The sequence below is a fragment of the Oryx dammah genome, unplaced genomic scaffold (assembly GCF_014754425.2).
Source record: "Oryx dammah isolate SB20612 unplaced genomic scaffold, SCBI_Odam_1.1 HiC_scaffold_28, whole genome shotgun sequence".
In the NCBI taxonomy this organism is placed as follows: domain Eukaryota; kingdom Metazoa; phylum Chordata; class Mammalia; order Artiodactyla; family Bovidae; genus Oryx; species Oryx dammah.
In genome coordinates this window covers 90,556,796-90,572,231 of record NW_024070212.1, presented here as the reverse complement: position 1 = coordinate 90,572,231, position 15,436 = coordinate 90,556,796, and the positions used below count along the sequence as shown (strand labels likewise).

The following is a 15,436-nucleotide window of genomic DNA, read 5'->3' as shown; positions in this document are numbered from 1 at the left end:
AGGACACTGTTCAGACACGTGCACAGGGCCGGGCTGTGGGAGGGAGGGAGGCAGGCAGGGGAGGGCGGCAGCCTTGTGGGAAGGGAACCTTGGTGTGCTCAGAGCTGGCCTCCTCTCCCCATCCTCCGGAGCTACTCAGGGTATGCGGGGCTCTGCGTACAAAGGAGGTTCTCTGTACTTCCGTCTTCAGGGGCCCTGCTTCTCTGCCCCTTGCCTGCCGAGGCTGTCCGGGCTCTGTCCCTGGAAGGCCTCGCCTGTTTACCCAAAGCCAGCTTCAGAAGTGAAGTGTGTTTTTCCACCAACCGAGGAGTCAGTGCAGAGAGCAAAGGTCTGGGTCATATTGGAATTCCAATTTCAGTCCCAGCCTTGGTCTGCTTGCCTGCCAGCAGGCAAGAGCTTTTGCCTTTCATTGATGTCCTGGGACCAGTGCTGGTGTCCGTAAGGCCCACAGCACGTGGCGGGACCATGTGACAGGGTTCCAACCGACGGAAGCCAGGGACCAAGCGGGGCTCCGCACCCTACCCCGTTACGCCCTCTTCCACCACTCTCCTGGTCTCAGCCCCTAGGCTGAATCACAAAGCAGCCCCCAAGTCTCATTTCCAGTTTTTAATGCTTTTCTTGTAAAACCAAAAATATAAAACTGGCAGAGGAGTGGAAAATAAGTTCTGTACAATTTATATACACGAGGTCTGTGATTTCAAAACCATTGGGGAGACAAGAGGAAAGACACAGTCAAGGGATGTCACAGGTCACGGATCCTGACGGGCACCTCTGAGCGCCTGGCTGGGGCTTAGAGGCTCGCTCGTGGCCAGACCCGGCTGCGTTCTGGGGAGCAGTGGCCTGGCTGCTCCAGCTGGATGCCCCGAAGGTGGGAACAGCCAGCAGGTGGGCAGGGGAGCATCGGCGGTGGAGGGCGGGCAGGTGTGGGCAGCATTCAGGTGTCTGTGTAGATGGAGGGGATGTGACTCAGGCAGTGGTCAAAAGCCCCATTAGGGAAGAAGCTGCAGTCCTCGGGGCCGCTGGACACGACGTCCTCAGATGACTGTGGTGGCAGCGTGGTGGGACACGGGGCCTCGGCCAGGGCCTCGTAGCCTGTGGATGTGGGGGACAGGGTCCAGGCTGGAGAACTCACACCAATCCACGTGTGAGCAAACAGAACACACCGGTCCATGTTCCCCCGCTCCCGCCCACCCCCAGTACACCTTTGATCAGGTTCACACCTGCCTGTGGTGCACGTGTGTGACACGTGTCCACTCACAGAGTATATTGTACTTGAACACACAACCACACACCTGCACACAAGCACCTTCATAGGAAATGGCCCAAACTTGCTAATACACAACCATGGACACACGTGTGCACACTCACAAAGAAGGGATCACAGGAGGAGGACACGTGTGCACAGACAGGGTGTGAATGTCAGCACAAGCGCCATGTGGAGCACACGTGCCAGGGAGTTCCTTACACACACAGGGGGCTCACGCTGCCAGAAGCCCCCGTGCTGACCCTACACGCACATGCATACACGTGCCCACACAGACTTGCCCCACAAACATGTGCAGGAGGAAGACATGTGCAGACCTGGGAGCATGTGTGTGTGAGCAGGGACACACAGGCTCACATACAGATGACCCACAGGTTTGTGGGTGCTCAGCTGTGCCTTGGTGCCCATCCCTCTACCCCCTGCTGCACGCCCACAGCTGCCGAAAGGGTCTTGGGGCCGGGTACCAGTCTCCCTTTCGGCTAGTGCCCCCCATCCTGCCCAGTCCTTGTAGCTTCCAGCTGGATCTGAGCCCTGAGGCTGATCTGGGAATTTCTGTACCCCACTGCTGATGCTCTTCCTCCGAGCAGGCCCTGTGGTCTGGGCCTGATTCCACCTGGGCTGTGTGCAGCCCTCCCCTCTCCCTGGGTTCTCCATCCCAACATGCGCAAAGCACACAGCACAGGGATGGAAAGGAGGCACGCAGGGGAGGCTTACCTGGGGCAGGTAAAGGTGCGCTTAGGCCATGATAGCCATTGGGCCGCAGGGGGTTGAAACCATGGGCCTCCCCCGCCAGTCCGTCCCCACTGGCTGCCTGCTCGGCTGACCGGTAACAGTCACCATAGGGGAAGCAATTCTGGATGGAGTGGAAGCTGCCCTGGTAGCCTGTAGGGGGAGGCGGCAGGGGCTGCATTCAGAGGGAAAAGGCCCAGAGAGGGAGGAGGGGGCTGTCCCCGCTGTGCAGCTCAGCCTCCCACACTGGCCGGTTGGCCTGGTGGGTGTGAATGGGAGGAGAGAGCCCCAGGCCAGAGGAGGTGCCAGGGTCATACGCTGGAGCGAGCTGGACAAAGCACTGCCCCCTGGCTGCACCTGCCAGCAGAGCTTGGAGGGCAGGGACTCTGGGTCCTCCATGCCCTTCTAAGATGCCCCATCTCTCACAAGGAGCCAGCCATCCCGATCCCAGCCTCTGCTCCCCATGATGTTCTCTTTGATGCCCGGTGGATGGGACAAACTCTTCTCCACCCCTCATGACAAATTTGCTCCCAGAAGAGACCCCCAGTGAGGCAAACAGGGTCACCTGTCTCTCACCTTCTCCCAGTGTGGCCCTCAGTGCCAGCCATCATTCCAGGTGCCTGACTGCCACCCTGTGGGCCAGTGGCTCCTTCCTCTCACGCAGCCCGAGTGGGAGTCACTGGGTATATCTGGAAAGGGCCCCCTCCATCCCGGCCAGAGCTTACCTTGAGGGCTGGGCAGAGGCTGGGGTGGAGGGCTCTGAAAGGGCGGGTAGGGCGGCTTGCTGGGGAGCGTGGGAAAGGGCTGGCCCCCCGGAGAATGGCTCTGGGAGGATGGTGGCAGCGGGGGTGGCCCAAGCCCCTTCAGTGGACTGACCATGGGCGAGAGGAGGCCAGGTCCCAACCTGGAGAGAAGAGAGACAGCCAAGGTTCATAGACGTTGTCCAAGTTAGTCCCAGACACACAGCGCTGGCCTTGTGGGTTCTCGTGAGGGTAATTTAAATAAAGCAATGCAGACACAGCACCGGGATGATGTCAGAAACCTTCTTAGCCACTCCACGAATCATCAGCATTATCATCAAGATGAAGGGAAGGAAAACTAGCAGTTCGGCCTGTTGTCCAAGTTGGCCTTTAGTCTCTTGCATGGTGTACTTTTAGGGATTTTCTGCCTATATCTCTCGCCATCTCTCCTCCACTTGCATACATCCTGTGATGGAGGACTCACCACCTCCCTTTTTACAGAGCCTGAAGGACACTCACATTTTGAAATAAGACCACACTGGCTAACAGTTGTTAGCCCTGAACCCAGCTGAGCCCCAGCAGGATGTCTAACCAGGCTGCACAACACTGGACACCAGGTCCCTTCCTTGTGCCACCTTCCTGAGCCCTTGAGGTCTGCTCACACGAACCACAATGACCCTGGCGTCAGGGGGACTGGGCTGAAGGCTCACAGCCTCTGAACTATTTATGTGCAATGATTGCAGAAAGAGGGAGAATGTGGAGGTTCAGAGTCTTTATTTTCTTCTTTGCATTAATGGCTATGTTGGACTGTTCATGTTAGAATACCGCATATACTCACTGTCACAGCTCCAACCTCTCCAGGCTAGCCATGCTGACCCTGCCCACCCTCTAAGACTCGAGGAAGCATGACAGATCAGTGTCTTTCTCAAAACGGAGGAAGGAGATCTGGGGAGAAGTCGGTGGTCTTCACATCTGTAGCTCTGCAGGGTCCCCATCTGCCCTCTCTAACATGGGCCTCCTGCTGTCACTGCCCCTGTGACGACACTGCGTTGTCATCATTCCAATGTCTGGGATGCACACCCCTGTGAGTGCGCTGAAGACAGCAGAAGAGGCCTTCCGCATCAGGACCCTGGTCCCCAGGCCAGGATCTGAGACACTAGAGGTACAGGCCAGCCTCCTGAAGTTAATGAAATGATCCTCTTCCAGGCTCCAGGAGTTAACCGCCACTATCACCATCATTAATGTTTCTAAGCCTGTTCTCACAGGGTCATCAAGTGGGTCTACAACCGTGCTCTATAAACTGTGGAGGGCAGTGTACAAGCCAGGTGTCCTCAAAACCAGTTCTCTGGGCTGAGGCTGAGCCCAGGCGTGGCCAGGAGGGTAGCTCCTCCTCCGTCCAGCCTGCTGCGTGGTACCCTCCTGTCTTATGCCAACCCCATCGTGGCACCCACACTCCAGCTTTTCCCCTATTTCCTGTCCATCCCCTCTGTTGGGAGAGACCCCGTGGGGAGGGCCAGGCCTGGTCTTCTCAGTCACTCCCCGCTCAGCACCAGACCTGGCACACAGCAAACAGCTGATAAATACTAACAAATGGGTTTCTGAATCACTCAACTACAAAATCCAGAGATTAACAGCACTGCAGACTTAAGGAGAACCAGATCTGAAGGGGAAAAAACATGCATTTTCAAAGTTTGTTTTTCCTGTCTCAAACCTGCCATAAATTCACATTTGCCACCTTCACAGCCAGTGAAATTAAACAGAACACAACTCTCCCCGAAGTGGATGGGGAGGCTGAGGTTCTGCCGCTCTACCTGAACTCTAAAGGAAAAAGGATCGTCTGGAGCGCCTCTTCTGAGTCATGCAAAAGATCCCTAAATCAAATATTTTTGCTTCAATTGGAACCTATAAAAATTAATAAAAACCTCACTGGCCTGGCAGACGAGGGCTTCATACCTCGTACATGGCCGGGGAGGAAAAAAAAAAAACAACACCCTATTGGGCGTCTTCTCTGAGCCAGGGTAAATAAATTTGGTCATGAAGTCAGGCCCTCTTAGCATATTTTTGAGTGAATCAGATAATTCTGTCAAGCTATTTAACGTCCCAGCAAACCGCCAGGGAGCCACGAGTGGCCTTCCTTGTTGACTTTGGCAGGAAAGGGAGGCTGAAGGCTTTTCCCCCTTCCTCGCCTCTTCTCAGGGGCTGAAAAAAGAAACCCATTCAAGCTGGGCCCGGTCCTGGTGTCAGGCATGAGGGCCCTTCTCTCAGGCAGCCCCAGGGGAGCCTGGGCGCCTGGCTGGTGGGGATGGCTTGCCTGTCGCTCCCACAGGCGCGGGTGGCCGGGCGGGCTGGGGGTCCCGTCTCAGTCTTGTCATCACTCTGCCTCTCACTGCAGGAATTCTTGATGGGCACTTATGCAGGCAGCAGGCAGGTGATGAATGAGGTGGAGCAGAGTGCACAGGCCCGAGTGGGGAAAGGCCTCTGTGGTTTACTTGTCTTTGGTTGGAGATGTCTGGGGGCTGGCTGTGGGTGAGCAGGTGGCCTGAGCCGGTGGGTGGGTGGGTGAGGGAGGGACAGGAGGTTGGTGTCCATGGAGCCTGTACCAGCTGACACATACAGTATCAGGCATGTGCACTTGACCCTCACCACTTCCACAGAGAAGAGTATTCTAATGCCCGTTTCACAGAAGAGGAAACTAAGGCTCCAGGAAGACCTGATTTTCTGGGTTCCCCTTGGTACTCCACCAGGCTGCCTCTTTGTGGCTGTTTGGCATGCACAGCCAGACTTCCCTGCTCCATGAATACCTGGGGCACTCCCTGCATGCCCACGGGTTCAGCTCTGACAAGCTCTCCTCTCCCCACCCAGCCAGACTGTCCTCAAGCCCTGCTCCTTCCATGGGACTCTCGCCTGCTGGGGGTCCCTCCTTCCTCCCACTGGTGCTGGCTTGGGCTGCCATCCACTCACTGCGGGCACTGCAGCCCAGCCCCACACTGCAGGCTGTGTCTTCTCATTCCTAAACCGGACTTGCTCACTGCTCAGCACCTTGCAGACAAGTCCTGCCACAGGCCTTGTGATCTGGCCCTGGTGACCTCTCTCCTGAGCTTGTCACCCCACATGAAGGTCCAGCTTCCAGAACACACTGAGCTCTCACCACACCTGCCCTTCCTCCTAACCTCTCCACTCCTACTTAACCTTGGAGGCCCCGCTTAGCATCACCTCCAGGAAGCCCTCCCTGACATATTCCCCCAAGGCACAGGGCTCTTCTCCGGCTTTCCACAGCCTCTTCTTTCTTCCAGAGGGCCACTTGCCCAGTGTGGGAAATCCCTGTAGGTCTATCACAGGGAGCTTCACCAGGGCTGTGGGAATCAGTGGCCCCATACCAGGGCACCAGTAACTGGACACTGAGAGAACAGGTGAGTGAGTAGCAAGAGGAGCCCTGGACAACAAACTGGGTAATGATCTCAGGCCAGTGGCCCTGGGCACAAGCAGGCCAAGGCCAAAGCCAAGGCTTTGACCTTGAGAAGGAAGGACAGGGGAGGAGGTAGGTGGTGGGATCAGGCTTTCGGGGACAAGTTTGCTCAAGTCCTGCTGGTGATGAGCTAAAGCAGCAGGAAGGGTAGAGGGAAGGGCTGTGAGGCTTCCCTCTACTCATTTGCAAGGAAAAGATTTCCCAAATATTCAGTCAGTTCAGTTCAGTCACTCAGTCGTGTCCGACTCTTTGCAACCCCATGAATCACAGCATGCCAGGCCTCCCTGTCCATCACCGACTCCCGGAGTTTACCCAAACTCACATCCATCGAGTCAGTGATGCCATCCAGCCATCTCATCCTCTGTCATCCCCTTCTCCTCCTGCCCCCAATCCCTCCCAGCATCAGGGTCTTTTCCAATGAGTTAACTCTTCACATGAGGTGGCCAAAGTATTGGAGTTTCAGCTTTAGCAACAGTCCTTCCAAAGAACACTCAGGACTGATCTCCTTTAGAATGGACTGGTTGGATCTCCTTGTAGTCCAAGGGACTCTCAAGAGTTTTCTCCAACACCACAGTTCAAAGGCATCAATTCTTTGGCGCTCAGCTTTCTTCACAGTCCAACTCTCACATCCATACATGACCACTGGAAAAACCATAGCTTTGACTAGATGGACCTTTGTTGGTAAGGTAATGTCTCAGCTTTTGAATATGCTATCTAGGTTGGTCATAACTTTCCTTCTAAGGAGTAAGCGTCTTTTAATTTCATGGCTGCAGTCACCATCTGCAGTGATTTTGGAGCCCCAAAATAAAGTCTGACACTGTTTCCACTGTTTCCCCATCTATTTCCCATGAAGTGATGGGACCAGATGCTACGATCTTCATTTTCTGAATGTTGAGCTTTAAGCCAACTTTTTCACTCTCCTCTTTCACTTTCATCAAGAGGCTTTTTAGCTCCTCTTTCACTTTCTGCCATAATGGTGGTGTCATCTGCATATCTGAGGTTATTGATATTTCTCCTGGCAATCTTGATTCCAGCTTGTGCTTCTTCCAGCCCAGCGTTTCTCATGATGTACTCTGCATATAAGTTAAATAAGCAGGGGGACAATATACAGTCTTGACGTACTCCTTTTCCTATTTGGAACCAGTCTATTGTTCCATGTCCAGTTCTAACTGTTGCTTCCTAACCTGCATATAAGTTTCTCAAGGGGCAGGTCAGGGGGTCTGATATTCCCATCTCTTTCAGAATTTTCCACAGTTTATTGTGATCCACAAAGTCAAAGGCTTTGGCATAGTCAATAAAGCAGAAATAGATGTTTTTCTGGAACTCTCTTGCTTTTTCGATGATCCAGCGGGTGTTGGCAATTTGATCTCTGGTTCCTCTGCCTTTTCTAAAACTAGCTTGAACACCTGGAAGTTCACGGTTCATGTATTACTGAAGCTAACAATTAATACATTCTTCATTTCTAGACGATTAAGTGACCACAATGGGAACCACATTGAATGGAGGAAAAGGCCCCCTTCCTGCAGGGGTCCTGCAGTAAAGCTTTCTGGACAGCCCCGCCCAGTGGTCATGGCTGCAGGGCCAGAAGTGGGGACAAGGCCTAGGTGGGCATCTATGGAGTGGGCAGTGGGGGCAAATAATTTGCTCACGAAACACACAGTACAAGCCAAAGAGAAGTCAGGGTGAGGCTCTCAAGAAGGCTTGGGTTCAGCAGCCCAGCCCAGAGGGTCTGGGTCAGGGTCAGGGGTAGGGGGGATGTAGCATCTTCCCAGGGCCACCCCCACTGGGGAGGCGAGGGGGCACGAGGTGATGTGCCTGGAAGCCCCGTGATAATATCATCCACCAGCTAGGATGCCTATGAGGCAAGGAGGAAATCACGCCCAGTGAGTATTTGGTTCAGAGCACAGTACACAGTAGGTGCTGCATAAATGCTGGCTACTTTCATTATCAGTAACAACCATTTCGTGTGCGGGACGCCTGCCCTCACCTGCCGCTCATGCAGGTACCCCTCTGCTGTCCCAGAGGACTGGCTTGCTATACATACCCATCCCGGGTGCTCTCAGCCGTGGGCAGAGGGGACAGATGGTGGTGGGAACTGGTGGTGGCGTCCAGTGGGTGGTGCCTGGAAGGGACATCATGCATAGAGGGCAGGATGCTTGCTGCCAGCCCATTATGGGGGGTGATGGAGCCAGGATACATGCCTGCAGGGAAGCAAACAATTATCACTGGACTTCGGCCGCTCCCTAGAGATGGCTGTGGTCACCCCAGGAACTGTGTGCCTGCTTATGGAGAGAGAAAGACAAGAAGGGAAGCCAGCATTGTATTCCTAGACAGTCAGGAGCACAGACAGGGGGAGAGAGTGGCCCCACTGTGCTCTGTTCATGCTGCAGCTGAGGGGTTGTGTGTGGGGCTGAGGTCCATGCTGAGCGCAGAGGTGGACTGACATGGGGCTGTCAGAGGTGTGGGGTGGTTGGCCCCTGTGAGTGTGTGTGTGTGTGTGTTTACTGGGGGAGAGGCAGATTTGAATGGAGTAAGCTGCCTCAAATCTCTGGAGCTGTTCTGGGAAAGAAGGGGCTTGCTCCATGTAGCCCCAGTAGACAGAGACCTGGGATAAAGGGAAGCTTGAGAGGAGACTGGAGCTCTGGGCCTGGCTGTTCCTTCTAACAGGCAGATTTGCAGTAGGGTCACAGGTTGCCCTTGGAGAAAACGAACTGCCTGTCCCCAGAGGTGTGCGAGGAGAGCCTGGATGTCTGACGTGAGGGGTTCCAGAGACAGGATGGCTGTGCTAGCTGGATGGCAGGTTGGCCTGGGAGACCTGGGGAAAGGGATGTCACAGACGGTTGTGTAGGATGTGCACTGTACAAGGGTCTCGACTCAGCACAGGTGTCAGCCGTGCTCAAGTCTCAGATTCTAAACCTCTGGAAGACGCCTGCAGGTGGGACCACCTTTTATCACCTTCCACTCCCAAAGGTCTTTCCCTTGTTAAGAAGACAGGTCGGCTAGTGAATCAAATGGGGGACACACGTTGCTCAGAGCAGGGGGGTCAACATGTGCCATGACTGGCACATGTCAGTCACATGTTGCTCCAGGGACCCCACTGAGGGCCTGCGAGTAGGGACCAAGGCCAGCGCTTCCCAAAGACCTTCCCAAGGAACCTGAATTAGAGAGGAGAACAAGCCCCTCCTCTGGGACTGGAGCCTAAGGAAGTCACAGCAAGGGCTGCAATTTTTTGATGTTCCCTAGTTTATCTGAAAAACATGGGGCCAATTTTGCACCCCCTCTTTAATCTGCCACGTTTACCGACTTTCATAGAAATTGACATCATTTCCCCAGAAATCAGTTCATCAAGTCGATGCCCTGGGAGGACTCTCTGGACCTGGGGGCCGGGCCCTGAGCTGCACCAACACTGCACCAGGTGCTCAGCTGTTATATTCCGAGGGTCACTCGGGTCATCCTGGATCCACCCTCAATGCTCTCAGCACCTCGTGAGGACCACTGGGAACAGAGTACACTCTTCTCAGGGGTGGGGTCAAGGAGGAACTTTTCCTTTCTCAGGTGGTTGGGGTTCCAAGGCTAGCCCATCCCAGGCCTGCGAGTCAGGGAACTACTACCAGGAATTGAGCAGGACAAAGGCAGGGATTGCAAGGTCAGTGCCTTAGGTGGCACAGCAGGGAGCAGAATGAGTGGACTGGCAGGGGATAGTGATAGGAAGTGGTGGGGACTATGGCACGGCACCGTGTGTAGACCAGGCAGTCTGCAACCCTGGCCTAGAATTAGAGCAATAGGCATTCAATGGAAGGGTTATATTCGGTGACATTCTACTCTTACAATAAATGTGTTATTATTGACAACAGTTCATTAAGAATATACCATACGTCAAGGTCTTTCCCCACACTATCAAGTTTAAGCATCTCAACAACTGTCAACTGGTGAGATAACATGATCTCATTTTAAAATGAAGTCTTAAGAACTTCAGTAATTTGCCAAAAGTCATGCAATGGGCAGCTAATCAGTCCTCCCAAATGACACCAAGAGAAAGTTCATTTAAAGTTAGGCTCTGGCTCGCGCTGGCCCATCAGGCTAGGGGCCTCTGGCTCAGGCTTCACTGCCAGGCTGTGAGACCCAGGCTCTGAATGGGCTCTTGGGGGCCCTCTGCCTCTCAGCCCCAGTCGCTCCTGGCCCCTGTCTCGGGGATCTCGGCCCCCACGGACACCACCACCCACCCATCCATCTGCCTCCTCCCTCAGCCGCACACCCCTCCCAGCTTGGTCAGGAAGGCGTGGGAGGGGGGCTTCTGTGGACAGGGCCTGGCTCAGCGCTGCTCCTGCCTCACTCCACTCACCACTCTCCGTAGCACCTCCTCGCCTGCCATCTTGAACCAATCTGGGGGCCTGACAGTTGGGAAGGCCTAGAATCCTGATAAATCCTGCTCCCTTCCCCTCAGCCGTGCTCACCTCATGCTTCTCATATCCTCACTGCCCATCTCGTTACCTGGGGCGGCTTGAAGGAGGCCTGCCAGGTAAATTCCTGAGGGTTTCCTGTGAGGAGAGCTGGTCCTTCCTGACAAGAGGCAAGCTAGGGGGAGCTTCACATAGTCAGACAGCGAAGATTGGAGGCCGCTCTCACCAGCCGCTCCCTAACCTCACCCCTCTGTTCTGGACTCTTCCGTCCACACTTTCCCCTGCCTTTGCCCGGCCCCCGTCCAGGTGCCTCCCTGTCCAGCCCCCTGAGGGCAAATATACGGTGGGCGACTGAGTGTGTGAACCAGGCACGCTGAACACGCGGACAGTGGCCAGGAAGGAGGGAACCACCGTTATCGTAAGGAGCAGGCCGGCCCGATCAGTCTCTCCCCAGAATGCACCACTTCAGGCTATAAATCAGCGTCATCAATCATCAGCCGTGAGCACTTAACCTCTGGCCCTAACATCTGTTCCCAACTGTGCCTGAGGCATCCGCCGTGGGGTCTGCAGGAGAAACTGATGGCCCCAGGGGGACCCAGGACTCCTGAGCTTGCCCTGGCTGGCCCTTTTCTCCCCGCTGCGCTGGAAGTAGCTCAAGGACAGGGACCCGCAGAGAATCTGGAACACAATAGGTGCTCAGTATGGCAGGGTGAAGCAGAGGACCCTGGCGGGTTACAGTGTGTGGGGTTGCAAAGAGTCAGACACGACTGAGCGCGCACACACACACACGCACGCACGCACGCACACCATGGCAAAGGCAGCAGACAGCTTGTTAAGGGCATGGCCTGCAGCCAAATGGCCTGGATTCAAATCGGCCTCTGCCATTTACTAGTTGTGGAACCTCAGCAAAAAGTTTAAGCTCGCAAGGCTTCAGTTTCCTTGTCTGGAAGAGAAAGTACATGCTAGTATGTACTTTATGAGGCTGACATGAGGATTATGTTAGTTAACACATACATGTGCAGTCCCTAGAACAGCTCCTGGCACATATTCAATAAACGATGGCTTTTGCATTATCACAAGATGGATGAGTGAACAGCTACTCTTCTCCTTCACCGTAAGCAACAATAATAATGATACAATCCTCCATCACGTTGGTTTTATGTAAGTGATCATATCCACAGTCACATTTGTTGTCCCAGCAGATCGCTGGGGAGGAGGGGAACTCAGGCTCAAGCAGCAAAGACGCTGCTGACCCCCTGCTAGAGCAGGCCTGGGCAGGCCTGGTGTTACCCCAGTGCCCCTCCATCCACGCCGCCGCCTCAGTGAATCTGTTTCTCATCTGCAGCATGGGCTCACTCAGGACTGGATGAAATGATGTTGTAAAGTGACCAGCCCGAGAGGTGCTCAAGAGATGTCGCTGGTCCTGACTGCTCTCCCCGGGACAAGCCCTGGGCTAGTACCTGGGAGAACAGGCTTCCAAATGGGATCTGTTGCTGACCTTCCTGGATGACCTTAGGCCATCCGTTTCCTGAGTCCTCCCACCGTAGAAATGATGCAGCTATAGGACGTCTGCCCCTCTGTCCCAGGGCAGCCATTGTTAACCAGTCCCAGCCCTCTTTTCCTGCTAAGCCTCAGAAGCCTTCTCAACACAGAGCTCAGCCCCAGGCAGCTGGCGTTTGAGATATAAACCTCCATCCCTAGACTGAGTCATCTCTAGGACCTCTTCTCTACTAGGGTCCCTCTACTTTAGCAACTCTGACCCTATGAGGTGCAGCCATGGCAGAAGGGACCCCTAGTTGGAAGGAGGTGGGTATGGTCCCTCCTCCATGGATCCATCCTCCTGGGGTGTCCTCATCCTTGTGGATCTGCCTGAGCACAGACCCTGTGAAGGGCAACCTAGAGAAAGGGGAAATATCTTCTTTTCTGAAGGCTATTTGGTAAGTGCTTTGACAGAGTTTTAAATATGCTACAACTTTAAGGCTGAGGGGGAAGAATTTAAAAAAACTAGAAAATAAAAAATGTTTAAAATGGTTGGGGTAATTCAAGAAATCCCAGAGGATGGGAAAAGCTTTCTGCTCTGATACTGTGGTTTCTTCAGGGGGGGTGGGGAAAGGGGCAGAGCACAAGAATTGTCAGCTGGAATCCACAGGCTACTCTGCCCTTTGCTGGGCTGGGTTCCCAAGAAGCCAGGAATTCCTGCCAGGGCCTGAGACCTGCCCCGTGGCCCGCGGCTGCTGGGAGGGGCAGACAGGCTGTCTCAGCTGCACCAGAGGCTCTGAGCATCTGGATGGGTGGGTGGCAGGGTCCCAGAGGTCTGGGGGGCCCCTATCTTATGATGAGCTGGAAGCAATCACAGCCAAGTTGCCCATCCTCTCAGAGCTCCGGTTTTCTCTTCTGAAGCAAGGAATCGTGGTGGGGAGTACACGGGACTTTAAGTTGGGGCCCCGGCATGAACCCTGAGGTGGGTCCTGAAGAAAGTTCGGGACCTGCTGTAGTGAAGTGCAGGGAGTGGAGGCTGGCAAGGTGTGTACAGTGGTTCCCAGGCAAGAGGGAGCCTGGTGTGTTCAGGGAGCCGCATCCAATGTGCCAAGGTTGGGGCAGGAGGCCATCAGGAATGCCTAGGCCCCAGGAGGCCTGGGAGGAGCCTGGGCTTCATCCCACAGGCAATGGTGAGTCCCAGAGGAGTGGGTATGAAGGAACAGACATCTGGGGAGATAAGCTGCCTGGCAAGGAAGTTCTAAGGAGAGGGCGCCTCCAGCAGGTCGTGTCCACATGGCCCCTGTTGCCCACGAAGCACGGCTGTCTGCCTGCAGGGCTGGGTGCAGAAAGGGCCCCCCCGGCCCTGCCTCCCCGCTTGCCTACCTGGGAGAAGTTCCTGGCCTAGGGCGCGGCCACCCTTCCCGTCGCTGACAGCCAGCTGTGTGGACGTGTGGAGCTGCTGCAGGGCCAGACACTCGGTCAGGATGTCAGCCTCAGCGTCAGGGCCCGTGTGCAGCTGGGGAGTGAGCAGAGGGAGAGAGGGGGTTAGCATGAGACCACCTGCCCACCAGCAAGTCTCATTCTAGGGGACAGGGCAGGAAGGACGGTGGCTCCAGGGCACGACCCCTCCTTCGCTGCCCCCCAGTTTCCTCAGCTGTCAAATGGAGCTAATTGCAGACACGGTGAGAGTGGCGTTAGTTCAGGGCTGAGAAGCAGATGCTCAGGCGAGATCAAGCATGCTATGATTTTAATAGGTGAAGGAGAGCTGGGCGTGCTGGGAAAGCCACCAGACAGAAGGAAGAAGAGGGAGAGAGGAAGTTGATGGGAGCTTCCTAGACTGGGAGCCCAGGAACCAGGGAGTCCTCAGGGTGCCTAAGTCTGCTGGAAGTCGGTGGAGTCCCAAGTCTCCCAGGAAGGGGTCCTGCTTCACATCCCTGCAGGGCCTGCCAGGCTCCGTCACTAGCTGGAAGCCCCCGCTGGGGGCGTGGCCTTGGCACAGATGCCAGGAGGGCATCAAAGTGCAGCAGCTGGGCCTCCCAGGAGGCTGGAGGTCAGCGGGGCAGGTTCTTGGGCCACGGCTGGGCTGACTGGCACTGGGGGAGTAGGATACAGCGAACGTGCAGTAAGTGTCTCTGCCTCCTCCCTCCCTGCTCCCGTCTCTCTTCCTTCCCGGCACAAAATGCAGCGGAAACAGTCCAGGGCTGGAAACAGAAGACTGGACCCAGGTCCTGCTCCATGTCTTCTTACTCCTTGTGTGACACTGGACAAACACCCTCTCTGACTCTCCCTGCCCCTGCTGGACTAAGCAGCAATAGTCACCCCTCAGGCCAGGCTGCTGAGAGGGGTGACGAGAGGACAGGTGTGAACAGTGATTGAAGGTGTTGGGTCAAGGGCTGGCTCACTCCACTTGGCCGAGTCCCCCATGGTCACGTGACAGTGGGCCCACTGAGTCGATACCTGGCCTTGAGGGTGTCAGCTAACAGCACACTGGGGCTGGCAAGTCTTTGGCCAGTCGTCCTCAGCTATCCCTAAATATAGACTTGAGCTTGACCCCTCAGAACATCTTCACATCTCCAGTTGGGACCAGACGGGCACAGGGGTCCTCAAGTGATGAGGGGGGTGTGCACTAGGATGGGAAGGGTTCCTTCTCCCAGGGAAATCCCAAAGCTGATCATCAGAGTTCTGAAGATTGACTCGTCCAGATCCTTATTTTAACTGGGACAAAACCAACCCAGAGAAGGCAAGAGCCTCGTTGCATGTCACACAGCAGCTGGGAGTCAGCCTGAGGGTTTTTCCACCCTCCCAGGCCAGCCGGGCCAGCACCCAGGCCTGGGGAAGGCATGCCTAGCCTCCCGAAGGGCTCTCAGCTCCCTGACCCAGCAGCTGTTTTCCATGTAAATTAAGTTTCTGGCAAAAGAGGGCCAAGGCATGTTCTTGCAGACCGCAATGTCGATCGGATTAGGAGCAGCGGGAGAGGAGAATTAAGGAAGAAAAGCATTTCTAATTCTCTCTGAAACGCAGCAGGGCTGCCAAGGAGCTGTCATAATACAAGGGTCGCTTTACACAGAAAGATACATCATCCCCGATGGCTTTTAATGGATGCTTATTGTTGGGAAGTTTGCAGATCTGCGGCCCCAGGTCCCAGGGGCTCAGTGCGAGCCAAGCACGGGGCCTGGGAAAACCAGGACAGGATTCTGGTCCTTGGGCATCAGTCTGCTCGGGACAGAAGCCTCCCTGGCGTGGAGCCCAGGCCATTCCCTGTCCCTGCCCAGGCTCCTCAACCTGAAAGCAGTGGAAAGAGCTTGTGCCCTGGAAGCAGATGGGTCTGGCTCTGTCCCTCCCACACCACACAACCCTG

At 55.2% G+C, this 15,436-nt stretch overlaps 1 protein-coding gene across 3 annotated transcripts in view; it reads right to left on the bottom strand.

Annotated features, from left to right (window-relative positions):
- Positions 1–591: 591 nt before the first annotated feature.
- GLIS1 (GLIS family zinc finger 1) overlaps positions 592–15,436 on the bottom strand; it is a 245,769-nt gene continuing 230,924 nt past the window's right edge. For 2 of the 3 annotated variants that reach the window (XM_040231104.1, XM_040231105.1), the window contains 5 exons: positions 13,462–13,594; positions 8,244–8,400; positions 2,719–2,897; positions 1,979–2,146; positions 592–1,092 (listed from right to left, as the gene is read on the bottom strand). In XM_040231104.1, coding sequence (XP_040087038.1) covers positions 935–1,092; positions 1,979–2,146; positions 2,719–2,897; positions 8,244–8,400; positions 13,462–13,594 — 795 coding nt within the window. In that variant the 3' untranslated portion in view covers positions 592–934. The remainder of the gene's footprint in view (positions 1,093–1,978; positions 2,147–2,718; positions 2,898–8,243; positions 8,401–13,461; positions 13,595–15,436) is intronic. The other variant, XM_040231106.1, reaches the window with a different exon arrangement.